General features: G+C 47.3%; 1 protein-coding gene across 2 annotated transcripts in view; it reads right to left on the bottom strand.

Moving 5' to 3' along the window:
* TTLL11 (tubulin tyrosine ligase like 11) overlaps window positions 1-27674 on the bottom strand; it is a 186767-nt gene that overhangs the window by 126283 nt on the left and 32810 nt on the right. For both annotated transcript variants that reach the window (XM_054584443.1, XM_054584444.1), the window contains exons 2-3: window positions 26826-26922; window positions 20458-20591 (exon numbers count right to left, since the gene is read on the bottom strand). In XM_054584443.1, coding sequence (XP_054440418.1) covers window positions 20458-20591; window positions 26826-26922 — 231 coding nt within the window. The remainder of the gene's footprint in view (window positions 1-20457; window positions 20592-26825; window positions 26923-27674) is intronic.

Raw genomic sequence — 27674 nt, 5'->3', positions numbered from 1 at the left:
TCTGGCTAATCCCAATTTAATCGGGTAATCTCTGACTGTGTGACCTTGAGACAGTCACCTCACCTCCCGGGCTTTGTTGCACTCACCTATAAAATAAAGGGGTCACACAAAGGTCCCTGGCTTCCGCCAGCAAACAGGTTCTGAACAGTGATTTATCTTAACATCACCACAGTTGAAGGCTGTGTTATGAACACTCAAGTGACATTCACCAGTGGAGAGTTCATCCTGAGCCGCTGTGATCGGTGCATCGGGATAATCTGCAAGAGCAGAGCCGAACGGGAGATTTATGATGCACTTGAGGAAGTCAGCTGGGCATCAGGGGGACACAAGCTAAAATATTTTGAGAGAGAGATTCAGCAACCAGAATACCAAACCACAAAGTATTATTAGTAGTGAGGGGCAGGTAAGTGGACAATTTCTGATGACATACCATGTCTCCAATACCCAGGAGGTCAAAGCCAGTTAGAGCCATCCTCTATCACTCAGCTGAATTTGTGTCCAATCTGAGCCACCGAGGCCCTTCACCTCATGGGCCCAGGGAGCAGATCTTAGTGAACACAAGCCTCTGGGTAGACAAACAGATGTCACAAAGCAGGTGAGGTTGAGAGGAAGGACTGGGCAGGTAAGATGCTGCTGCAGCGGGTTTTATAAAGGCAGGAGGGCATGGCATACGTCTGAGAAACTGCAAACAGTCCCGATGGCTGGAGGACAGAGGGCGGGTCAAGAGAGGAGTGCACTGGAAATCTCGCTGCTGGACCAGATCACTACAACAACAGCGACGTCAGCACGCACCAACTAGGCATTTACTACGGGTCATGTGCTGTTTGAAGCACTTTAGGCATACTATCTCACTCAACCCTCAACAACCCTGTTTTACAGGTAGGGAAATGAGGGCCCGCAGATGTTAAGTAACTTGCCAGGACGCCAAATCAGGATCTGAGTGCAGGCAGCCACGCCTGCGGCAAAGCGGCAAGACCTGGCACTGTGTGGTCAAATATTCTCAGCTCTCCCTGGCTTGCAAGGATCCCGGTTAAAAAAAAAAAAACCCTACGTGGCAAAACAAAACAAAAGCGCTGCTCCTTTCATCACTGGTGGGTACCCTGGGTTTGCTTGAACAGTTTAAAGGCACTAATGTTAATCATTCCCATAGACCTCTCACAGGCAGCTCCTGGGCGCGGCTCGACTCAGAAGGCCCTCCTTCCTGGCAGCCAGCTCTCCCTCCCCAGCCTCATCTCCTGTCCCTCCCGCCGGCCCTCTTCCATGCCTCTGTGCCTTTAGTGGGCTTCCCTCGGCCTCCGCCGGCCTCTTCCCCCTTCTTTGCCTGCAGGACTCCGACACGTCGTCTGAGGCCCAGCTCAGAGGCTCCCTCTGAGAATCCTCTCCTGGCCTATAACCTCCCAGGCAGGAGAGCCACGCTCGTCTTCTGTGCTCCCGCGGTGGCGGCATTTAATCCTCCCACACACCCCTCTATCGCACTGTAAGAGAGCTACGTATGCGACTTTAAGTTGAGAGCTCTATTGTATTACAGCTACACATTTCAGTATGTTATGGAAGCTAAGAGCACGGATGCTGACGCTAGGCTGCCTCCAGCGCTAGGAAGCCCAGCATGATTGCTACTTAGTAGCTACATAATCCGGGCTGCTTCATCACCTCTCTGGGCCTCAGTCTGCTCATCTGGAAAATGGGAGCTATAGTAACACCTCTGCCACAGGGTTGTTGTGAGGATTACAAAAGGTAAAGAATGTGAAGTGCCACGACTGCTGTTATTATTTATTGTGACAATGTCTCTCCCATTTGACGATGTGCTCACTGAGGATGGAGACCATGCCTTGTTTTAGTCACCATTCCCAGTAGGTAGCAGAGTGAGTACTCAACAAACATTTTCCAAAATGAAGTGATTACAAACCTTGATTACCACAGCATTTATGAACCCAGGGACGTTAGTTTGTGTATCCCTAGTTGACAGATTGCCAGATTAACCAACATCTTCTGTAGACACAAAAGTATTTCAATGATAAGAAGGGGAAAGGGAAAGCTCGCACTGTGGAACACGTCTTCCGTGCTCTGTGACGCCCAGCCAAGGGTTACTGACTCCTCACAACGGCCCTGCAAGGACAGGGAGGCTCGGAGAGGTGCGGTCCCAGGACCCAGGCCCCACGGCCAACGAGCACAAAGTTCTAGTTTGAAACCAAGATGATCAGAGTCAAAGGTCTGTGATCTTCCCATGACAACTCTGTGCTTTGGGAAAACTCAAAGCAGCTGAGGTGTAAGAACTTTGTTTAACAGGCAGAGGAAGGGGAGAGGTTGCTGCAGGAATGCAAAGCTCTAGCCAAGCCAACCAGGGCTCCTCTTGCCGGAGCAGGGCCCGCAGCCCCCTGCCTGCGTCTGCACCCCCAGCCCCACCGGGCCAGGAGGGAGTCCTCCCCGCCAACACACACACACACACACACACACACACACACACACACACACACTGTTTACAAACAAAAAAGCTGGAGACTTGCCCAGGGCCACACAGCTAGTGGCAGAGACAGAACTAAAGCATAAAATTTCCAGATTTCCAACCCAAAGTTCTTTCTACCATAATTGACTGGCACATCTGAAGAGTCTTTCAGAAGAGACTTTGGGAATAAGCACTCTCTCCTCGCCCTGAATAACATCAACACGTTTATTTGGTACCACAATAAGTTACAGTGCTTTTCAAAGCTATCGCCTTACTGCTCAAATCTCCACTGCAGGGAGAATGAGGACGTTGAAGCCCGGGGAGTAAAGTAAGAACCTGCAGTCACCCAGCCGAAAGGTGGAACCGGAGCGGCGGCCCTTTCGTTTGAAGATGCTCTCGGATTTACCTGGGAGGCGACATAGCTTCGTGGGGCTGCTCGGGAACCGGCCCTTTTGATCATGATAACCAAGCCGCAAAGAGGAGCCTTTCGGCCCGACTCGGCCCCAACCCAGGTGTTGTCAAGGCAATTTAACGGCCCCCGCTTTCAGTAAAGAGCAAATTTATGCCGCGATAATCTACCCATCATCAGTGAACAATCAAAAAGCTACTCCAGAACACACCTGGGACGATAAATCTTGCTAATGGGAAGGAACCAGTCATGTCGTGAGACTGTCCATGCTCCTCTCAGGCGGCCCCTCCACGCCTGACCGGAGCCGAGGCGGGGAGAGAGAACCCAAGGACGGCTGGCTCACCAGCCGGGCCGTCAGCCCTGCCTGGTCTCCCCCACCGCCCCCTCCCCCGAGTCCCCTAACACGTGGGCTCTGACCAGGCTTGCTGGGCCTGAGGCTACTTCCTCAGGGCTTTGGGGGATCCCTGAGCATGGATGCCTGCTGCTCCCCTTCACCTCCGCCGGCCTCACGTATCTGCATGTCTGGTAGAGGGCAGCAGAGTGTAGGGCCAAGCTTTGGAGTCAGACAGCCCTGGGTTCAAATCTCAGCTCAGCCACCGAGTTAACCTGGCTCAGCATCCTCCCCATCAGAGGAAGAGTTCCTATGGCCACTGCTAGGAAAAATACCGCCTTGCATTTGGACTTAACACAGCCCTATTTTTGTTATTATTTCCTTTTACTTTATCATGCTGCCTTGGTTTTCTGATCATCCTCCTGATTCCCTACTGAGGCCCATCCCAGACCAACTCGGCCTGAGTCCGACAGCCAGCCCAGCGCTCCCCTCAGTGACTGGGCTTGTCTCCTGACCCCCAACTGTTTCCCAGTCCCCTAGGATGGCAGCCTCCCGTTGCTCGGACTCCCTCGGGCCACCCAGGGGAGTCTGGCCCACAGCCTAGTTGGCCTCCCCGGCCTCCCAGGCCTCACAGCCCTTCCTTGCCTCCCCACGGTCTCCCACTGAGATCCCGGAAGCCATCACGGCTGATCCCGCCCAAGCACAATGCTCGATTGCTGAGTAAGCTCCCCTTCCAGCTAAAATCGTTTTTCCAATACTGAAGCTTTCCTGCTAATGAACTGGCAAAATAATCTTTAGCTCACCTCCAAATGTATACGACTCGATTGTAATCAAAAGCCCTAGCTCTCCCCTCTCAGTCCTCACCACAGTCCTCATATGTCTCTTGCATGCTTGCCATACTTTGCATGCCACGCTTTAAAAAAAAATATGTGAGAACATCCATGTCCTAGTTTGCAACCCTCACACCAGGCACCCTCCCTCCCGATGCCCTTCCGTCCCCTGCGGGAATGACGAGTGCCAGGCACTGGGCCAGGCTCGTCGCTGCGGGCAGGAGAGCTAATCCTGCAAGACAAGTAATAGCATTTTTCTGTTTTCTACTTTGTAACTACAGGTTTTCCTCACGCAGCATGGAAACCTGCAAGTCAAGAAACCAATCCACTCTGAGAACCAGGCCGGGCAGCCAAGTGCCTGCCGGGGAAGCAGACAGTCGTGAGCCAGCCTCATCGTTTGCACCGGGAGAGCGGGAACCAAATCTCCGCAAGCGCTGGATGTCCGCTGCTGCTTGAAATGTCAAGGAGAAGCACGCAGGTGTTGACATGTCAGGAATTACTTCCACGGGCCTTTGATCACCACGATGCTCCGCGGTGTTCCGACTGAGCGCTGGCTGGGCGCCACACTGGGCCAAGCTTTACAAAGGAGCTCCCGCTGCACCACTGAAGGCCAGCCCTGTAGGCCATCCTTCCTTAAATAAACACCATGGTACCCCGCCCCCTTTATTCCGGCAGGAGCAGGTGCCACTGGACAGGGACTTCTGCCAGCACTCCCTTCCGAACCTCTGGCCAATCACTTAACTTCGGTGGTCACCTCTAAGAAAATGTCCCTGTTTCTTTAATAAATTGGAGAGGAAGTGGAGGTCATCTCTCGGTGCTGGAAGACTCTGCTGACTGTTCTCCCAAATCCACTTCCCCTGGGGGGCATCTCACTAGTCACTGACCCCACCACAATGGACTTGGGACAGGAGGGGCCTTCGATCCCCTTTAAAGCTCCGAACCAAGCACGGACGCCGGCTCTTTCCTTAGTCCTTCATGACCCAGGAGCCACCAAGCTTTAAGCAGGTTTATTAATGACCCGAGGAGAGCAGAAGGGAAGTAAACACAGAGGAGCGATGGCCACTAGGTCATTTCATTCACGGATGCTCTCAGCACGCCCGAGCTCTTCGGCATGTCCTTGGACAGGGGAGACAGCGTCTGCCCGTGCCCCAGGGGCGCATCCGGGTTCCCGGAAGGCACGGCTGAGAGAAGCACCGCCAGCTCGGAGAGACCCCCGACACGGTGACGGTGGGGAGTCCGCCCTGGCTAGGGGACACCATGCCTGTGGCCCATAAAGACAGGGCAGCTGTGCTATCACCGCAACAGGACAGCATTCCAGGATACCAGGACCCAGTCCCACAAACTAACAGCCGCAGAGAGATGTGTACAAAAAACAGAAGGATAGTTGTTACCTCACAGCATCCCTACCTTCATCCACGTGATGGGGCTTACAGTAAACCTCTCTGGCCCAGCATTTTCCAGACTTGCATGACCGGGGGACACTTGTAAAATTATAACGTACCTGGAGAACATTGTCAGGAGCTGACCTATATTTAGATTTATAATATGGACCGACCGATAATAATTGCAGTGTATTAAGGCACGGTGATATAGTGCTATTAGGCAACAGTGACACCAGTCAATATGTATTATAACTCTTTGGCCTTCACCTTGAATTTAAAGAGGTGTGATCTCCTTGGTGGCGGTTCATCTGTATAATTTTGAAAGTATCCCTGGTTCTCTAACAAAGGGCAAATCCAAGAGCAGCAGAGATAAGTCTGAGTGGTTTTACTCTGATAAATCTTTCTACCCTGAGTTTTAAGCGCTTTCTAAATAACTAGACGTTGCTTCAAGCCTGTCGCACTGGGGGGAGGGAAGGAGCAGGAGCGAGAAGCAGCCATTCACGGAGCAGCACGGCGCTGGGTGGTTTTCAGCGATCTCAGTTAATGCTCTATCTCGTGAGCGTCTGCCAACAGCCGATGAGGCAGAGTCATTGTTGGGCTTTACAGACGAGGAATCGGGGCTCAGAGAGTGAAGGAAATAACTCAAGGCCATACATGGAGCTGCGGGCAGTGTCAGCGCAGGTATGGCCGGCCCAGGACCCAAGCCCTTCCCGCGACACTGCCTTAGAAAGGGAAGCAGGGGTGCCGAACTCAGCCTGCGGGTTTGCTTGTGAACCATTGGCCTTCCCACCGCACCAAAGGCTCCATGAGGACAAGGCCTGTGTGGCTCAGTGCCGAGCACAAGGCCAGAGGCTGGACCTAAGAAAGCTCAGGAGACCTAGATACGATTTCAAAGTTTCTGAAGGGTTGGTATAGAGTCCACAGGGAACATACAAGTTCCAAAGGGGCCAAACCACATTCAGAGGGGGCGGGGATGGGTGAGAAAGTTCTCAACTCAGGGATATTTTAAAATTTAGAGCAGACCCATGGTGGAATGAATCGCCTTGAAAAATAGTAAACAGCCTGGTCACCTGTCCGGGTGTGGCGGGGATTCACCCGGGGGTAGTGGCCTGGATGGCCACTCAGGTTTATCCTTTGGTACCGACTTCAACTCTAGGCCTAAGGAGTATCTCGGACTCGCTGTGTGACTTGGCCACCCTTGCCCTCTCTGGGTCTCAGTTTCCTTATCTTGCAATGGGCGCATCTGTCTGCTTAGGGTTTCCAGGATTCTCTCTAGAAGCTCCCTGGAGCACAAGGGTTACGACAAGACTGCCTACAGGATGACACTGTGCTGGGAGAGGTCACAGCTTTGCTCCCACCACGGATACCAGCCTGTGTGCAGCGAGCTCAGGCTGCATCCCTATCCCAGCAGGGGGACAGACTGGGGTCACCCTCATTCTGAAAGTAAAGTGGAACTCAGGACCCCTGTAATGTTGGACACATATCTGGAAAGTGTTAAAAATTAAACACCTTTTAAGCAACATGCCAGTATTTGTGTTTCGTAAGGAAGAGAGAAAAACGCTCCTGCGCCATGGAGATCAATCCGTGTTCCTCGGCGAGACTGTGCTGCCACCTGGGGAGGCTTCTGGGAGTTTCTGGGAGTGTGTCTGGCTGTCACGGTGAATGGCGAGTGCTACTGGCACTTGGTGGGCAGGGGCCTGAGTGCCAGGCTGCAACGCAACGCACTGGGCAGTCCTGCTGCCCCTTCGTAACGTGAGAAACATATTTAAATATAACGCAGAGGTGGCCTAGAGCCCTACTCCAGGTCACGCAGAAACAAAAAGAATCTCCCACGTGATTTAAATTGAGCACCCAATTTTCCAGGAATGCCACAGCCATGTAAATCGAAGGAAAATTACAGTCCGCCTTCCCCCCACCGCCCTGGAATTTTATCAAGAGTTGTTCAGTATTTTAGAAGCAGCACATCCCTGAAGGCACATGGCTTATTGAATCTGAGTCACCCATACAATGTAATGTGATTACATATGAACAATAGTGTAAAACATCAAATACATTATCTAATATCATATTTACACTATTATATATAATACAGGGTCTGGCACAAATAATGCCCCTTTTTTATTACAAAATCTTTTATTATAACATCATTAGCATGTAATTCCGTAACGTAACAATGTCGCACTCAAGCACACCATGTGACATTTTAGGTGAAAGGTTCAAATTAAAACTATAAACGATCACACCCATCTCATGGCCCTGCCAGCCACATTCAAGCAGGCCCCACTTCTGCCGGACCCTGCATGTAGATGTATGAGAGCGCGCATATGAAGAGCATTCAGTCACATTGTCCTACTTTCCGTACATCCAAACGTATCCGTGACAGGTAGCTGCAAGCGTCTGACCACCACGTGAGGTCTTTCAGTGCAACAGTGCCCCAAGCATTTACTCACTGAAATGTACAGAATTTTATTATAAAGAACTGTTCCTTGTTTTGCTCCTTTAAAAGACATTCAGTTGTTTTGTTTTGTTTTTTAAAGAACTATGTATGAAGTTTGATAATACTTCATTTCAGGACGGTAAAGAGAATGTCACAAAATGTTTTTACAAAAGGGAGAGGGCGCTGGAATGACACCCCTAAAGAGGTGAGCACACTCAACCCCCGCCCCCGGGAAGATGCCAGGGCTGCTTGTAAAGCTGGCTGGTGCCGAGGCTGGTGCAGGGGGCGTAGGAAGAGGCCCAGAGCGCCTGCTGTGGCGGAACAGAGCGCTCGAACAGGAGCGGGGACTCTGCGAGGGCCCCGCGCTCCCCTGGACAAACCTTGGACGATCTGAGCTTCAAAACAAATAATGATATAAAAGGTTACAACCCACTGAATGAGATAAGAGCCCACGAGTCCATGCGAATGCGCAGGCATCGATAAATAAATTAAAAAGCAAAGTTCTTCTGGCAATAGAAACTCGGCCAACAAATGCAGAAGGAATGGCGGAGTCAATCACCATTGAGCAACCATCACAATAACTGATTCAGGCGAGAATCATTCACTGAGGTTAGAACAGGAGGGTGGCAGTTTGAGGAGTGACAGGATATTACACAGTCTTCAAGTATCTTCCCACGAGATACTTAATGCTTAGAAGAGGGGAATGGTCACTTTTCAGTGGAAATCTGGCAGACACCTCCTTAACCAAATGATTCACGTTAGTATCACCAGTAATAAGACACATTAACATCGTGGGCCTCCAGAGATGATACTCCTGAGAAAAACACAACACAGCTTCCATGCTATTCCTGCCAAAAATGCATATCCTGCATCTAATAATAATGAGGAAACCCCAGACAAACCCAAATTGAAGGGCAGTCTGCTAAATAGCCTGTGCTCATCAAAAATGCCAATGGCGTGAACCACGAAGACAGACTAAGTTCTTCCAGATTAAAGGAGGCTGAAGAGACACAACTGAGCTCAGGACGTGGGCCAGGACTTTCCTTTGTTACACATTACTGGGACGATTGTCAAAATCTGAATCAACTCTGAATATTATTAAGTTAGAAAAGAGTATTAATCAATGTTAAGTTCATGATTTTGACGATTACACTGTGGCTATAAAAGAAACTATTCTTTTATTTAGGACACACACAGAGAGTGTTTAGGGCAGGAAAGGCATCGGGCATGCAACCTACTCTCAAAAAGGAGAGCGAGAGAGAGAGGAAGCACAGCTGTGGTAAAACGTTAACATGTGGCATTGAGGGAAGGGTGTGCAGAAAATTTTAAATCGTTCTTACAACTTTTCAGTAAGTCTGAAATTAGGACAAAATACAAAGTTAAAAGAAAATGGAAGACCACCATGGGTTCCAAAAGAATAGAAAAGCACTATTATTAGATCTATTCCAGGCAAACAAATCTTTTTATCCTACTCTTCTAAGTCTTCTGGAAAACGTATGGGGTTAATTTCAGGAGGAGGGGGAGGGGAGTGCATGTTTGGGTGACAGGGAAGGACAAGAGGATCATTTCGTTAACGAGGCCGGAGAATTTGATGACAGCATCTTTCTAAAACCAAATCGCGACTTCACGTCGCCTTTCATTAGAACTCCTCCAAGAAGCAATTACGCAGAAAAGAAGTTGAACGAGACACAGAGCAGGAGAGATTTCTTCATTTCTTCGGAGATGAGGAAAGAAGGTACAGGCAGAGCAATTTTCATAATTTCCCTTTGAAATAGGCACTGAACTCAAGATTGGTCCCACTATTTTCTTGTAGAAAATTATGCATCTCTACTCAAGTGACTAAGGCGACATCACAAAGAACTTTTGCAAAATGAAATGAAAGGACAAAAATTGAAGGGTGAAAGATGACCTTTTCCTCACTTTAGAAAGCAGGGTTTTCTTGACCTTTAAAAGTTCCCCAGAAAAATGTTTACTTCTTCCACTTTTTCTTTTTGAAAGCTTGCCGTTAGGGGCGGGGGGGAAGAGCAGTTAAAGCAGCAGCTCTCTAATGATTACATTTATCTCAACACTCCACATACAAAAGCAGTTCTGCAAAGTAGCGAGATTATAATAGCTGTGGTTTAAAACACTGGGTGCATTTGGGGGCCAAAATGAAGCGTAGAAAATTAAACAATAGAGTTTCTACTTGTAAAAGTATTACTGCACTAGGCTGCCTCGGGGAGGGGTGCGGAGCGGGGAGAAATCTAAGGGGAAGAAAGGTGGAAGCCAAGCTGGGGTGCCATTCAGCCAAGGAGGAGTCTCAGTTCTTTCTCTCTCCTAAATGATCTATGAGCAAATAATGAGATCATCTCAAGATCAGATTTTTATTAAAACTTACAATAAGTCCATGTTCAATAAGCCAGAAACACCCAGAATGCTTTGTGTAAGCATTCTTAGCTCCAGCTTACATTTCCATCAAAGACCCCAAAACCTCTTTCCATATTCACTCATTTCACACACGTGTGCCTGCGGGACCCCTGCGCCGGGCCCTGGAAGATGGAAATGAGTCCCCCAGCTCCCTGGGAGCCCCCGGCTCAGCAGGGGCGGAAGATTAAGTGTGTGTCCATTCCCTGAGGGGGCGGAGCGCGACTGTCACGCGTCCCTGCGGTGCTGCGGGCGAGGAAGCTGAGGCCCAGGACAACGGCGTGCGTGTGTAGAAAGTGATGAAGAAAGGCTTCTCGCCTAGGCCCTAATGACCCTAAACCGCTGCCTCCCTGCGTCTCTCCCAGAGCACCACCGCGAAACACCACGTCTGGGGGCCCTGGAACCGAGGGAGCGTACAGAAGGGGGCCCGGAGGGGCTGCCCCGGGGCCTGGGCAGCAGGAGAGTGGGAGGGCAGTGCGTGTCAGAAAAGGTCTTCACAGATTTGAAGGCGCCAACTCTGACACAGGGAGGCTTGGGAAGAGTTTGTCAGGTGGACAAATGCAGGAAGGGATCCCTGGCAGGAGCAGCAGTCGGAGGTGCGAGAGCCTGGGTAGATGTGGATCTTTCTCAATGGGCTTTCAAGGGAACCAGGGGGAAGGATGTCTCGGCTTAGCTCGTAGGTGCTAGCCTCAGCCAACCGCCCACCAGGGCTACCCGGGACAGGATGGGCAGGCGCAGCTTCAGCTGGCCTCCTGGGAGGACTGAGATGGAGGCGAGGAAGGCCCATGCCTTCTCCGCCCTCCCCAACCCCGCGCCGCCGCGCAGTTCCAGCAGCAGCTATAGTACGGCCCCCATCGCCAGCGCCTCCCTAAGCCCGGGCCGCACGGACCCAGCATTTGTGAGAGGATGATTGACTACATAAGGCCCTTTGTGCTCCAACTGAAACCTCGGCAGCAGGAATTTGTGCAGAATTTTAACTCCAGTGGGGAGTTTTATGGAAGTCCAGGAAAACCAAACTCACAGAATCACAAAAGGAAGGAACCTTAGAGACGCTCTGCAATCTTCTCACACAGAAGCACAGAAGTCTGGGGTGGTAGATGGCTTGGCCAGGGCACCACCGCCAGCTAAGAGGCGGCAGCAGGATATGACACCAAGAGCACAAGCAACAGAAGCAAAAACTAACAAGTGGGACTACATCAAACTGAAGAGCTTCTGCACCAAAAAATAAAATCAATGAAACAAAAAGGCAACCCAGGAAATGAGAGAAGATATTCACAAACCATATACCTGATGAGGGATTACTATTACATTATGTAGGGAACTCATACAACTCAACAACAAGTAACAGTAACAATTTGATTTAAAAATGAGCAGAGGACCTGAGCAGAGAAAACAGACAAATGGCCAACAGGTATATGAAAAGATGCTCAACATCACCAATCAGCAGGGAAATGCAAATCCAAACCACAGTGAGATATCACCTCCCACCTAATGGTGTGAATGGAAATTGGCACAGTCACTTTGTAAAACAGTATAGAGCCTCCTCAAAGAAAATTAAAAGTAGAACGACCATATGATCCAGCAAGCCCACTTTTGGTTATCTATGCAAAGGAAATAAAATCACTGTCTCTAAGAAATACCTGCACCCCCACGTTCACTGCAGCATTTTTCACAGTAACCAACACATGGAAACAATCTACACATCCATCAGTGGATGAATGGGTAAAGAAAGCATTAGGCACGCACGCACGCACGCACACAGAAATATTATTCAGCCATAAAAAAGGAAATCCTGCCATTTGCAACAACATGAGTGGACCTTCAGGGCATTATGCTAAGTAACACATTAGAAAATGACAAACACAGTATGACATCATGTAGACGTGGAATCAAAAAAGAAGCTGAAGTCAGAGAAGCAGAGTAGAACTGTGGTTGCCAGGGGCTGAGGGATGAGGGAACTGGGGCGATAGTGATTGGGCAAAGGGTCCAAGCTTCCAGCTATAAGATGAATACTTCTGGGGCTCTAACATACAGCGTGGGGACTACAGTTCATGGTGCTGTTTTATATACTTGAAAGTTGCTAAGAAAGTAGATCCTAAATGGTGTCACCACAAAAAAAAAATACATAATCATCTGAAATGAGGGATATATTCACTAACCTTACTGTGGTCACCATTTTGCTATACATAGGTGCATCAAGTCATATCTTGTATACCTGAAATATATATAATGTTATATCTCAATCCTATCTCAAGAGAGCTGGGGGGAAAGATGGGGAGCCAGGACTGGCGCAAGTCTCCTGACCTTGGTCCAGTGAGTCACTTCATGCTAAACGACTGCATAGGGCAAGGATGCATTGAACTTGTCTTGCACCCTTAGCACTTGGCACTTAGTGGGTCTCTGGAAATGTTTGCACTAAACCGAGTCAGAGGTGGGAGGGCACTAGCCATTGTAGAGTCATGTGTAACCATGAGCAAGCACCTTTGATTCTGAACCTCTGTCTTCTCACCTGTAAAATGGAGATAATGATAATCCCCCAAACTGAGGGAGGAGGGCAGAGGCCATGTCCATAAAAATCCCATGGTGCACTGCGGATCACTGCACAGATGCCAGTTGTCACTCGGGCTATTTAAAAGGACTTGCTGATGACCAGGACCTAAAGATGCTTTTCCAGAGAGGAGCAGCATCTTGACTTTCAGAGGGTACCATTTTTCCAGTAAACAAATTGAGCTATTCATCGTGGGGCACAAGAACAATATGACACATCTAAGCAGGAGGTGAAGTTCTATTTTTGGCAGCAAAGGCAATAAAACTTGAAGCAGACGGGGAGGTGAAGCCATGGCTCCTACAGCATCTCTGCCAGCAGCTCTGAGTCATCTGCCTTCTCCTGACAGCTGGGGTCCCCTTGCTTTGTCTTCAGCCTTCTACTGGTTATGCAACTGGAGCCCCGGGCCCGCAGCGCCGGGCTCCAGGGGCGCCACGCTGCCGACGCAGAAGGCACCTGGTCTCCGTGACCGGCGAGCCCGCTGCAGTGGGCCTAAGGGCTCTGTGTGGGGCGGAGGCTGGGATCCCGGGAACAGCCGGCACACCGGACCGGACGGCATTACTTCGGTAAGTTCCTCATGGCCCAGAAGTGGCCCGGGCCCTTTTAAAGTGACAGGTTGGGTCAGGCTAATACCCTTGGCCTTGGAGAAGCCAATGGCTTTTGATGGCTAAACTCCTAAGAGATGAAATTTTAAACCATAGCACCTGCATATTAATTTGTAATTCAATTTGGCAAATACACTTGGCTTCCCACTATGGGCCAGGCACTATGATAAGTGCAAGGGATACCGTGATGAATAAGACTGATCCGGTCACTCGCTGCCCTCACGGAACCTAGAGCAGGAGGGAAAGATAACTAAACACTGAGTCACTAAACAGTGTGGTAGACACGAGCACCACGAAGACAGGAAAACAAAGTGCCCCTCAGTGTGTGTGGCGGGCGAGCGGTGGTGGTGGTAGAGTAGGTTTTACAGGGAAAGTAAAAAAATAAGCAGGGGTCTGAAGAACGAGCAAAATTGGTCAGGTGACAGAAGGCAGCCTGGGAGGTTGGGAGGGCCACGAAGGGCGGCCACGATGATGCTCCAGGCAAAAGGAGAGGTGAGGCAGAGGCGAGCTGAGTTCCAAAAACAAGCTGATTATGGAAGGATCCCAGAGGAAGGGGTTGCACCTGGTGGGTGCTGAGGCTGCAGAGGTAGGCAAGAGCTCCACAAGGCCTGGGAAGGGTTTAAACGTCACCCTTTGGGTGCACTTCAACCACAGGGTGACCTGCAGTCAGCCCAATTGGCACATTGGCTATGCGAAGGAAAAGGATGCGCAGAACCGACTCACTGGAAGCTTACTGGATGGATGAGCGTGGGGCCAGGACAAGGAACATATGCACCATTTTGCAGGTTTTCTTTCTGCCTCGACTCTGACCTACTTATAAGTCCACATTTTCCTAGTTCCTACAGCCAGTGGAGAACATTGTTCCCTGGGGATTTTGCAAATAATGCGTTTCATTCAGCCTTGAGGAGCTGAATCAATAAAAGCTAACTTAGGAGGGTAACTGGAGAGGAAAATGGAAGAGCCCCGTGCTTGCTGGTTCTCTCCAAGAAACTGCAAAGCATTATTGAACAGCTTTTTGGCTTTAGTCACTAAAAAGTTCTTCTGCTATGAAATATAAACTCCTTCACCATAATAAATACTGTTTTGATAACAAAACTGTACTTTTCTCAAATACCCAGATGGGAGACCATATGCAAAATAAACTCCAAGGAATTTTTTTTATTGGCCATCTGCTAAAATTGGAAAGGAAGCCTGCATCCTCCTCTCGTTTTCACAAAAATTTCCACTGGGAATCCCACTTGCTTCCTCCTAGTGCCACCTGCTGATCGTATCTGGGTACCAGTTTTGCAAGTGCTTTTAGCAGGGGGGGAGCATGCGTCTCCCCCTTTCTTAACAAAGTAAATTGAATCCTAATTAATGGGAGGAACAGAATACCCACAGAGTGTCAGGTTTTAGAGTGTTTCCCAACTACTCAGACCTCCGCCTGCTGTTGCCGAGTCACGCGGCAAAGCCCACGCACTGCTCTGAAGGCTCGCCCGCCGCCCTGGCTGCAGGAGCCAGTTCTCCCTCCCGATCAAGGGCGGTGTTTCCAATGAAGCCTTGGGTGTGGCTTGCCCATCGAAATGTAAATACAGGAACTCCACTTGGAGATGTCCATCTGAAGGAAATGCCGGCACGAGTGTCGAAAGATACCCACGGGAGGGCGCGCCCAGCAAAACTCTTTATTGAACCAAGAAATCAGAGAACTACCTAAATGTCCATGAGGAGAGAGGTGATTTGAAAAGTCATGGCGCATTCGTATGATGGACTACCACTCTACAGAGCTAACGTGGAAAAATGTCCAAAATACACTCAGTGGGGAAAAGAGGCGAAAACAATGTAAAGTAAAATCCATTTTTCAAATGAAAAAAGCTATATGTGTTACAGTATGAATTTGTGTGTACACAAAAAACTGGAAAAATAAGCATGGAAGTGTCCAGTAATTTCTGGGGAGTGGGGCCATTTCTTTTACTTTTTACATTACACGTTTCTATATTTGAATACTTAATGTGAATGTGTTGTTTTGTATTAAAACAAAGGGGATATTAATAACAAGAGTGCCACTTCAAAAAAAAAATCAAACCGGCTGCTAATGAAGCATTTCATCATCAAATACCCCCTGGATCCCCATCATCCCTCGGAGGTCATAACCAGTTCCCCACTTACCAAGCGGAGAAATGGGGCTGACAGGGCAAGGGACACCTGAGGTCCCATCAGGGCTAAGTGATGGTACCAGGGTGTTCACGGTCCTATTCTGCATGTGCCAGCCCCTGAACCAGCAGATTCTAGATTATTGTCATTATAGACACAAAGAAACCCTCTTTCTGTCAGGGAACTATCCAGTTCTAAGGAACTTCAGCATGGATCCAATGAGCTCTGACACTTGAAGGCTTAGAACGCTGACACAGGAAGAGGCGGAGCGGTTGCTAACCCAACCCCACCCCCTTTTATTGATGATAAAGAGTCTGTCTTTACAGCTAAAATCAGAAACCTAACAGATGAGCCACCAGCACTAGCTCAGGTTTCCCCCCTTTCCCATTAAACCTGCTCCTTCTCTGGGGCTTCCAGTCTCGGCAACGGCATCGCCACCAGATCCCTGAAAGCATCCCCCGCTCTGATCTGTCCCCAAGTCCTGCAGTGTCCACCTTCTAAGTGTCCCTGGCATGTGTTTCCCTGTGTAAGACTCCCGTCTTAATGCCTTAATACAACCCTCAGCCTGTCTGTCGCCCAGATAACATTTTACGATGTTTCTAGCCCGCACAACAAGGCAAGAAAAAGAAATAAAGGGCTGATTGGAAAGCAAGGCATGAAACCATCCTATTCTCAGAGAACATGATAGTCTATATAGAAAATCCCATGGAACCTACAAAATAGGCTGCTGAACCTACTAGCGGATGTTAGCGAGGTTAGCAAGGATACAGGATTAATATATAAAAACCCGCTGTGTTTCTACACACTTACAATGAGAAAGAGAGCAAGGATTGCGGACAGGGAAATCTGCTGCTTTAAGGTTTAAAATCAGTGAACTTGGCCTCCTCTTTAAAATAGCTTTTTAGTTTCTAAAGGAAAGAAGAGTAAACCCAAAAGAAGTAGAAATAACAAAAATTAGAAGTCAATGATATAGAAAATGAACAAAAAAAGAGAGAAAAATAATAAAATCACAAATTGGTTCTTCAAAAAAGGGAAAAAAATTAATAAACCTCTAGCTAGACTGATCATGAAAAAAAGTAAACATAAATTACCAATATCGGCAATGCTACATATCTCACAGATGGTAAAAAATAAGGAAATATTATTTTAAAAATTTTATTTCAGTAGATTTGACAACTTAGATGAAATGGACTAGTTCCTTGAAAGACAAATTACCTGTACATATTTTAAAAAATCAAACTTAACATATTCTCAGGAAGAAAGCTCCGTGCCCAAGTACCTTCAATAGTGAATTCCATCAAGCATTTAAGAAAGAAATAATTCTAACAAAATCTTCAAAAAATAGAAGCATTTGCCAACTCATTTAATAAAGCCTGCCTGACACCAAACCAAAGACATCAAATGCCAACATCTCTCATGATCGAAGACACAGAAATTCATAACAAAATATCAGCAAACAGAGTTTAGCAGTATATAAAAAGAATAATACTTTAGAACCAAGCAGGATTTATAACAGGAATGCAAGGTCATCAAGGAACATATAAAAAGGACCCATGGACAAAGACAATGGGGCAGGGGAGGACTGAATTAGAGGTGGGGGCTGGAGGGGCAGGGGAGAGTAATGGGGGGCAAATATGGAAGACTGTAATTGAAAAACAATAAAAATATTAATCAGTGTGATTCATCATATTACCAAAATAAAGGAAAAAATTCATAACGTCTTAATAGATGCAGAAAGGCATTTGACAAAATCATCTTCCCATTCATGATTAAAAATTTTCTGCAAACTAAAGAAGACACCTTTATCCACCTAATAAAGGGCATCTATGAACAACCTCTAGTTAACCTCATATGTAGCCATGAAAGGCTGTATGCCTTCCCCCTAACACCGGGAACAAGGCAAGGATGTCCACTCTAATCACTTCTATTTAATATTGTACAGAGGTCCTAACCCAGTCCAGATTAACAAGAAAAAGAAATAAAAGGCACATAGATTACAAAGGAAGAAATAACATTTATTCACAAATGAATTAATCATATGCATGGAAAATCCCAACAAATCTACAAAAAAAGAGCTTCTAGAACTAATAAGGGAATCAAGCAAGATCACATGGTACAAGTTCAGAATTAAAAAGTCAACTGGATGTCTATAACTAGCAACAAATGACAGGAAAATGAAATTTAAAAATACCATTTACAGAGCATAAAAATGAAATAAGAGATAAATAAGGAAAACATAAATAAATAGAGATAAAAGTCATGGATCTAACTCAGCTTTGTTAAGATGCTCACTGTCTCCAATCTGATCTGTCGATTCAACACAATACCAAAGTCCTAGCAAGATTCTTTGTAGAAATGGGACAAACTGATTATAACATTGATCTGAAAATACAAAAGACCTATAGTAGCCAAAATAATTCTGAAGATAAACTAAGTGGAAAGACTGGCATTACTCGATTTCAAGACCGACTTTATAGCCTTCGCTTTATAAGCATAAGAATAAACACACAGATGAATGGAATAAAAGAGAGTCCAAAAACATACCAAAACATATATGGCCTACTGATTTTCAACAAAAATGCCAAGGTAATTCAGTGGAGGAAATGATGATCATTTCAACAAAAGGAGCTGAAACCAGAATATCCATATAGGAAAAAGCAAATTTTGACCCTAACCTCGTACCATACACAAAAACTAGCTTGAAATGGACTATAGACCTAGATGTAAAAGCTAAGACTAAAACCTCTAGAATAAAACACAAAGTATAAAGTCTCCATAACCTTTAATTAGGCAAAGATGTCTTGGATATCACGCAAAAGCATAAACTATAAAATAATGATAAATTAAACTCCATCAAAATTAATAACTTTTGCTCTTCAAAAGACAGTTAAAATGAAAATTCAAGGTTAAGACTTTGAAAAGTGGGAGCAAATATTTACAATATGTGCACAAACACATCATAATAGATACACAAAAGACTTGTACACAGAGTATATAAAGAACTTACAACTTAAAAATAAAATACTAATAAAAATGAGCAAAAATTTTGAATAGACATTTAATAGGAAATAGTCAAATGGCCAAAAAGCATATGAAAAGATGCTCAACATCTAAACATCAGGAGGTATAAATTAAAACCATAAAGAGATAAGCTACACATCTCCCAGAATGTCTAAAATTCAAAGGACCAACAGAACTAAGTACTGGCGATGCTGTGGAACAAGCAGAACTCTCACTGCCCGCCAAAGGGTAAGTGTTACAACCACTTTGGAAAACATTTTGGCAATTTCTTATAAAGTTAAACATACATCTACCATATGATCAAGACTCTTCCTCCTCCTCCAGTTCTTATGTACACGATTAGTTGTGGCAGCTTTATTTATAATGTCCCCAAACCGGAAATAACCCAAATGCCCATCGATTGGTGAATGCATTAAAAAATTGTGGTATATTCACACAATGGAGCACTTCTCACAAAAAAAAAAACAAAAAACACACACACACACCCAACGAACATGGATGAATCTCAAAAACATAATTCTGAAAGAAAAAAGAAGTCTCCAAGAAGCACACACTATAGGATTCCATGTATGTGAGTTTTTTGAACAGGCAAAATGAATCTGTGATGAGAATGCAGATGAGCAGCTGCCCAGGCCAGGGTTTAAGGAGACTGACTGCAAAGGGGCCCAGAGGAACCTCTGGGAAGTGATGGAAACACTGTTCTCATCTACCTGATCTTGAAGGCACAGCTGGAATCCTATTTAAATTCAGCCTCGCAAAGTTGCTAGAGAGAGAGTTGCAGAAATGGGAAAGAAAGCTATTCCACACCGGGAGCAGAGACACACGAGTGGGAAACGGAGAGGTCAGGATGGGGAACAGCTGATAGTTTACCTTATTTTTTAAAATTAACTTAATTGAAACATAATTTGTATATAATAAAATGCATTCACTTAAGTTAATGCTTTGATGAATTTTAAGAAATGCATAGACCCACATGACGCCATCCCATAGAGAGCTTCTTTTTAAAAATGACCACTTCAAGCTTTTTGTGTGCTTTATAAGTTGTAACTTTATTGCAAGTTTTATGATTTAAAATTAAAACCAAAACAATATGCAGGCAATAAAAGAGACTATAAAAAGCACAGGCCTTGAAATCAGCTCTCATTCTAAATCCGACTCCTCAAGCAAGTCACTTCATTTCTCAAAACCTCAGTTTCCTCATCCATAAAGTGGGAATAATAATATTGATACAGTCAACTTTACTGTGAGGAATAAAAGAACTAATGTTAACCTCCTAGCACAATGCATGGAACATAGCAGGACCAATAGCTGGTACTAACCACATCACAATTAGACGGGTATTTGTTGTACAGCTACCCTCAGAGATATGGGATGGGCCGTGGAACCCGTTGACAAAGCCTTTGAAACAATCCTAAATGCAATCATTAAAGACTAACCAAAATGACAATTCTGAATCCAGCTACCCTACCGGTTCTGTGACACAATGATGGCAAAATATCCCAAGTATTTCATGCTAAAATATATTGCTTTGATATGGAATGGGTGGTTTGAAAATTGATTCTGGGACAAATTTAAAGCAGGCAGGGAGTGGAATGCACCTCCAGGACTCACCCAAAGTCGCAGTCCGCCTGTGGGCTCCGCCCCCGGCCCCTGCTCTGTCCCCTTGGCTCCCAAGCACTGACCCCATCATGCAGCTCCAATGTCAGCGTCCAAACTGTCTCATGTCAAGACCCACTTCTTCAGGCTACCTACCTGTCACCCTACCTGTACAGCTCTGCCGGGATCACTGCCAACACCCGCTGCGCCCTGTCACACACCCCCTTGACCCGTCTCAGCTTCCGGGGCACCCCTGGCCCCAGCTCCCAGGACACGGCTGCAGCCACAGTGTAGTTCAAGGGCTGTGGGGATGGCGCGGGCCTACCTGAGCCGCGAAGAGCTGGAACTCGTCGGGCAGGATCCACGAGCGAGGGTAGAAGTTGTACTCCTCCGGGAAGAGGCTCTGCATGATCCTCACCGCTCTGCTCAGAGTGATTTTCCGCACCATCTCGGTCATGCCTGGAGGGAGAGATGGGTGGGGTTTCACCACACGGCCACCGGCTAGGAAACAGCCATTCCTTGGGGCTTTTACAACCACCCGTATTCACTTTTTCAGACAAGACTTAAAGGTGAGTTGCTACCCACAGCGGTGACTTGTGGTTTGGAAAGATCCACCAAACCAATGAAGAACTCGAGGTAATAGGTGAATTTTCTTTCCTAATAACAAGGAAATATCAGTTTGAAGGAATCAGTTTCCACCTACCTTATTATTCCATTCTTTGTCGGCCCCCTAGATAATGGATAGAGAAGCATCATATCTTGCACTGAAAACCTAGTATCATTTTTTAAATTTGGGACCATCATACACATTTCTGGGATTCCTTCTGTCTTATACCCTAGAGAATATTACCTAGTGGTCTCTGCTTACATTATGAGAAGCTTATTTAAGTTGCCTTGTTTTCATCTTTCATGACTATTAAAGGTATAAAGTAGAAAAATATATACCTTGCCACATAAAATCTGTCTCTTTTAAATAAGGACAGGAACTGGAAAAGATGTCATGGCATAATTTATAGTTTAAGGGTCGGGGGGTGAATAGGATCCACAGGGTTCCTTTAGTTCTAAGTATCAAAACTTACATTGGTCAGGTCTCACTAATTTATCCAGAGGGGATTGAAATGTCTCACTTAGAAAACATCTGCAATGAATGGGGGGCTTTTCTTTTCTTGTCATATCTTTAATAACTCTGACAAGAGAAGAAACTGAGTGTTTACCTTAGTTTTAAGTGAATTATTTTACATTGTAGCACGCTTATTCCTTAAAGGAAATATTGCCGCTAAAAATGGAGACGGAAAGAGGCTTTCACCCTGAAAGAGCCACACAGTTCCCGTGAACACTGGGAATTTGCTTAGCAGAGTTACTTTTCATAGAAAGACAAAGTTCCATGTCAGCTTGGCATGTCCAAATTACCACACCTTCCAAACGGACACAATCAGAATGAACGAGGTTTCTCTAAATTCCCCTCTTCAGGAAGCAAAGGGTAAAGGTGGGAGAGTGAAGGTTTTAATAACCTACTTCTTGCTTCCCGTGGCATACTTAAAAGGGCAATACATCTAAAGATCGCAACTTCAGGATGTCAACGCCTTGGCTCTTCGTTCTTGTTTAGAAGGATATAGAGAAGGATTAAGCAAGAAATAAAGGAGCTTAAAAAGTACTAATAAACTACGCTGTCATGGGGACTCTTCAACATTACTACCAAAAACTCAACTCACTGAGGACACCATTCTGATCTTCCCAAGAAAGAAGTATGAGTTCGGAAAATTACAGCTATTCCTTTTTATTCCCCTGTGAAATTAGAAATTTGGAGTTATCAACACTGGAGCTGAACACAAAGTGCACGAAAACAGGCTTTCCACTTTCTTGGAAACTTTTCGCTTGTGTCTGACAAACATTTTCATTATAGTATTCAACTAAAAACTTTCCGCGCTAACTGTGACGGAGCCCCTTACACCAAGTGACAGCGACTCCCGACCACAGCACCGTGGCGTCCCCTGTACTTCACGGTGCGGTGACAGGGGAAGTTTCCGAACCCCCTCAGCTGCTCAGAAGGACACACGCCCACCCAGAGAGAAGTGCCGTGAGAGCAGGAGCACGATTTGAATGTTCCGGCAAAGTTTCGTGAGAACCAAGGCCCAGCGAGTTAAGGAAATGCTCATTGCAGCCTGCAAGGGCTCCTTCTGGGATGTGGATCAGCGGCCCCTGCACAAGCTGACAGATCTGCTTCCAAGGTTACCTCTGTATCTGTCTCCAGGTGGTTTTCTGCTGGAAACAGCCAACGTGAGAAGCAGCCCTACGGAGCAGGGGCTCCTTCTCCCAGACACTCCCAGCCCGCTGGCTACAGACAGCTCAGCCCTGGCCCCGGCCCCGCCCAAACGCCCGTCTGCAGAAGGCACCTGCGTAGACCCTCCTCAATCCACTGACCACCAAAGCCTTTGTCCCTCGACCATATCTTGGCCGTGTTGCCACCCAATGCTGCCAGGGAGAATGTCCCCCACCCTTTCCCGGACTCCATAAGGAAGCTGCTGGCGTCCCCACCTCTGGCGGTGGCTCAGAGGCAGATGGGAGGCGTGCCATCTTCTCTCAGTAAGACACTGACAAGAATTGCTGACCTTCCAGCTGGGCCAGAGCCCGTGTTCCCAAAGTAAGTACGTGAATGGGAGTCGGGGGGTCATCGCCAGGCTCTGCTGGCTCCAGATACTACCTCCCTTCTCTAAGCAGCTGTGGCACCTGGCCCGACCTGTGACCCCTGCCCTGGGCCCTGGGCCCTGCTCTGACCTGAGATGGAAGCTCCGGCTCTGACATCGGTTCCCCTCAAGATTGGGCACAAGGCAATCTGTGACCCCAACTTTGCAGTCTAATTAAATAAGGAGGATTTTAACTGTTTTCTGAGGTTCCACTGCTTTGTCCCCAAATTTTGGAAACCTGTCTTTTGCTCCTGGTACCTGAGGGGCTACCTTAGCAACACCTCTGCCTTGTTCTCTCCAATGTTCCTCCTGTTTCCCCGACATCTACCGGCGAGTGCGAGGCTCCTCCTGCCTGCGACTTCGGTGCCCACTTTCAGGTTCCCTGGAGCCTGACCGCCTACCTGGGTTTCTCACCAAGGCCTATCCCTAGACGTTCCTGTTTTGGCAGTTCCCCTGTCAACTAGGAAAACCCCCTAACTCGGGCTGCGGCTCTCACACCAAGAGCTTGCCTCCTGCTCCCTCTTCCGGGCCTGGGTTCTTCTGCTACAGCGAAGTGTCAGGCCTCGTGGGTCTCACCCCGTGTGGAGCTGCCCAACGGTGTAACAGCTTGATCCTCAGGCTTGCCCAATTAAAAAATAATAATAAAAATAACATAAAATCTGAGCCGTGTTGGGAGCATCATTCAATACAAGTATCATTTATAACAAAAACACATTCTAGTCATCAGACAGCAAACAGTATTCAGACCCATCCTCCTCTCCCCACTCGCATCCCCCCTGGTAAGTTCACCTTTGCTTGGACACCGCAGCAGCCTCTTAGCTCTCTCTCCACTCCCTCCCTCAGCATTCTACCCACCTCCAATGCACCCCCCTCTGGCTGAACTCTCTCAAATCTAAGCTGGCCCACGTCACTCTCTGGTTTAAAAATTCCTCAGTGGCTTCCCATGCCCTTTTGTCCCTGCCTATTACACTGGACCCTTTCTAACCACCATGGGCGGCTTGCCCTTAGCTGAGTGAGCAGCGTGCTCGGTCTACATCTTCGCATCAACTCTGCCCCCTTGCTTTGCAGGAGGTTCCGTCCCACCCATCCCTGGAGGCTCTGCTCACGTGTCAGTCTTCCTTCCCCAGGATCTCTCACCCCACCTGCCCCCAAGCAAATCTGAGTCAGGTCACGTGCCCGGCCCAAACTCCCACAGCATCCCAAGCTCCCTCTGGCATTAGCACTTATTTTGGATTACACCTCCCTCCCTACATGCCTTCCTCCTTGTCTTTGTGTCTCAGCCCAGACCTGCGCTTGCCAGATGGCTGCCCCGTGGGTCTCTCCCTGGAGCCCCCGCTTTACAGAAAGTCCCCTCCCCAGGGTGGCTCTCAGGCACCACCCACCACATGCTGCCAACATCTCAGACCCTGAAACTCACCAAAAGACTGTTGTTTGTAAGCTAAGACTTGGACAGTTCTGGACTTTGAGACACATCTAGATCGGATTATTTTTATAGAAAGTCTTAGTTCATCAGTTAAGATACAATAACATTCGAAGGAAATTGCCCGTTGAAAAGTGGCTAAACTCTAATGTGCTGGCACAAACAAAATAAATTACTTCCATATGCGTATCTAAAAGTTTTCCGTTCATTCAGCGTGGGAAGTGTTTATACTTGCCTGGCACGTCCACTAGGACTTACTGTAAGTAACATCCAGGGCATGCGAAATGCATTTTTTAAATAATGGGACATATGAGAGACAGAAGATAAGGTGGGGCAGAGACGGGAGCCAAAGGACAGGCTGTTCCGCAGCCACCCATGGCTCAGGATGGCCGTCTTTCTCAGAGCAGGGGGTGTGGCTACGCGGTCCTTCTGCCCAGGGCCCTGAGAGCCTGCTTTGTCATTAGAGCTAATTAGCTGCCGTTAGTACAGTGGAAAGTATATGTGCTAATCGCTGGCATGCGGGGCATGGGATGGGACAAACCTGCTTCTTTGAGGTGAATATTCCTACATCACCTTTAACGAAGCCGGTCCTGACGGGGTATTTTTCTCTGTATTTCTAATTTGTGTTCCGAATGTAGAGACACAGCCAGACTTCTTTCCTTCTCTCAGCCATTACACGAGGCAGGAGCCGAGGGGAAAACGTAAATGAAGCCTCATTTGGTGAGTCATGTCTTAGGAACTCTGTCCTCATTCAAAGAGTTGTTCTCTTTCAAATTATGTTCTCCTGACATCCCAGTGAGTTCTTTAGTGGCATCAAAAAGTCACCTTTTCGGAGCAGCAAGATAGAGAAAATAATAGCTATCCCATTAAACCGTGCGCAAGAACCCTGGCTGCAGGCGACGTCCTTGTCCTGTAACAGAACCCTCTCTCCTCCTCTAAGGACTGATGTGACCTTGGGTTAATTTTCTAGCTCCATTCCCCTGGAAACCAATAAAGTAGAAAGTTAGCTGTGTTACTAGAAAACAAAGCATATGGTTAAAATGACCCCCGATTGGCAAATTGCATAAATACCTGGTAGGAAGCCACAGTTCCAGGCTTTCCCTGAGTGTAGTGATGCGTGTCACTGAGCATGACCCCGGCAGGGACCCTGGAAGCTCTGCTGTGGAGTAGCTACACGAGATATTGGCTCCTACGGGTTCTTTAAGCCAAGACAGACTCACATCCACCCATGTGGGCCCTGTCTCCTTGCCCCTGAACTTGCACCTGAGGGGCCATGCACTAGCACCTGAAACCCCTGCAAAGACCCCACTGGGGAGAAATGCCCGGCACTGGCCAGTGGGCAAGCTGCATTTCCTGCCCTGGATCCTTCTAAGAGCACCTGAGCTGTATGTGGCCTGGGGCAACTTGCACACTCAGTGGAAAACTCCCTGGCAGACGTGGCACAACCAGCCAGTGCATGAATATCAGGTGTTCTGAGAGGTTTTTCTTACAGTTGTGGCATGGACCACCAAAGGGAAAAAAAAAATGGATTGATTCTCCTTTTTAAAATAAGCATAAATAGTATCATGCTAAGAGAAAACACCTTATATTCAGGCAACCACACTGACTGCAACTATGTAAAAATGATAGATAAACAAGGTTGAGGTTTGGGAGGAAGTATATTAATATCCACTCGGTGGGTTTGTTAAATGAGGGATAGAGTTCAGGGTGATGATGCATTTTTTAAAATTACTGTATTATAACATGCTTTGGACAATCTGTTCAAATTTCTGAAAATCAGCGGAAGATCCTTCGGCTATGCTCATACCCGGCTTAACCAATGCGCCTTCCCCCACTCCGCACCTCACCCCCCCGCCCCCGCCCTGCCCCAGGCACTTCTGCTCCCTGTAACCGCCCTCCTCCCTTTGCCATTAAAAATAATGAATAGCAATCACAGCAGAAGAGGGCAGCAGAGGTTAAAAGTAAAATGAAAAGGCACAGAGGGAGGCTGGGAGTGAAATGAGGGGGCATCTTACAACGTGGGCAGCCACCTTCCAGCCCGGAGCCCCCAGCAGGTTAGTCTCGCTGGGGCAACGGCCCGGGGTCCGAGTGGAGCCACCCAGGCTGGCTCCCAGGCGGGTGCATTTGGTTTTAAAAATGGCCCCTCCAGATACGATCCTTAATGAAAATGAAAACGGCGAACCCCATTCCTGCGACATATTCCTCGAACTTTATTTCGTACTTCGTTTCCTGCAGATTATTTAGGTGAAATGGTCTTTTTTCCCCTTCACTTTGAGACTATAGTCCCCTCATGACACCCTCCTGTTATATCTCTAACCAGAAAGGCGAAAATCATGCACTCGCAGCGGCAGAATTAGACCAGGAGAGCCTGTCTCTTGATGTTTTTGAGCCTCTGACCTTTACACCTTTGGTGGGTGAAGTCCTGATCCCTCTGAGTGACGCCCCTCCCAAGGTGGTGGCCCCGAGGCAGAGTGGCAGCAGGTTCCAAGTGAGAGGCCTGCATCTGACACTGTCATGTTCCTGAAGACAGATGTGCCCTGAGACTCAGCCCCAGAAGCATTTGTAAATGCCAACAGCAACAGCGGATACCTGGGAACTTGTTCACTTGACCGGAGTATATGTCATTGTCGTGAAACGAAACACCATGCCAGTAGATGTCACATGGCAAGCGTCGACCGAAGGGGAACTAGAAGAAAGAGAAAAAATGTGACTAAGAACGAGCAAGAGGAGCAGCAGCCATACTGATGTCTTCTGTGCACGAATGCCCAGCAGCCGGGCACACATCACGTGACTCGGTCCTCATAGTACGCACGTGACATAGCTGGTATTCTTGCCTATTTCATAGGTGAAGAAACAGGTTCAGACAGGTGAAGTAATTTGCTCAGGGTCACAATCAGAGAGGGGTAGAGTTCTGATTCTATGTGGCAGGCACCGTACTCATGGCTTTACCCTTTTATTTTAATCCACATAACTACCTAGAGAGTATTCTTCCCATTTTATTGATGAGAAAATTGAGGCTGAGAATGGTAATCTGATAGGCCCACAGTCACACAGAGCTGGTAAGGAGAGAAATCAGGATTTGAATCCAGGTCTATGTGGATCCCAAGTCATACTTCTCTTTCTCTGAAAATTGTAACTCTTAACCTAGTCCCCAAAGAATGAGCTTTCACAGTCTCTCTCTCTCTCTCTCTCTCTCTCTCTCTCTCTCTCACACACACACACACACGCATGCACGCACGCACACACACACCCAGAGTCCACGAGGGCAGGATGCAGGATGCATTCTCCAGTGCCTAAAACAGTTTCTGGCATTCAGTAATGACTTTTCTAAAAAAATCTTTACGCCAAGGACATTTTTCTTCACTGCTTCTAGAGAGAGGGGAAGGGAGAGAGAGAAACATTGATGCAAGAGAGAAGCATTGACTGGCTGCCTCCCGT

This window comes from Pteronotus mesoamericanus, unplaced genomic scaffold, assembly GCF_021234165.1.
Source record: "Pteronotus mesoamericanus isolate MK-2021 breed Mesoamerican mustached bat unplaced genomic scaffold, CSHL_Meso_final contig_78, whole genome shotgun sequence".
NCBI classification, from domain to species: domain Eukaryota; kingdom Metazoa; phylum Chordata; class Mammalia; order Chiroptera; family Mormoopidae; genus Pteronotus; species Pteronotus mesoamericanus.
The sequence above is the reverse complement of the archived record's forward strand: the minus strand, read 5'-3'. Positions and strand labels throughout refer to the sequence as shown.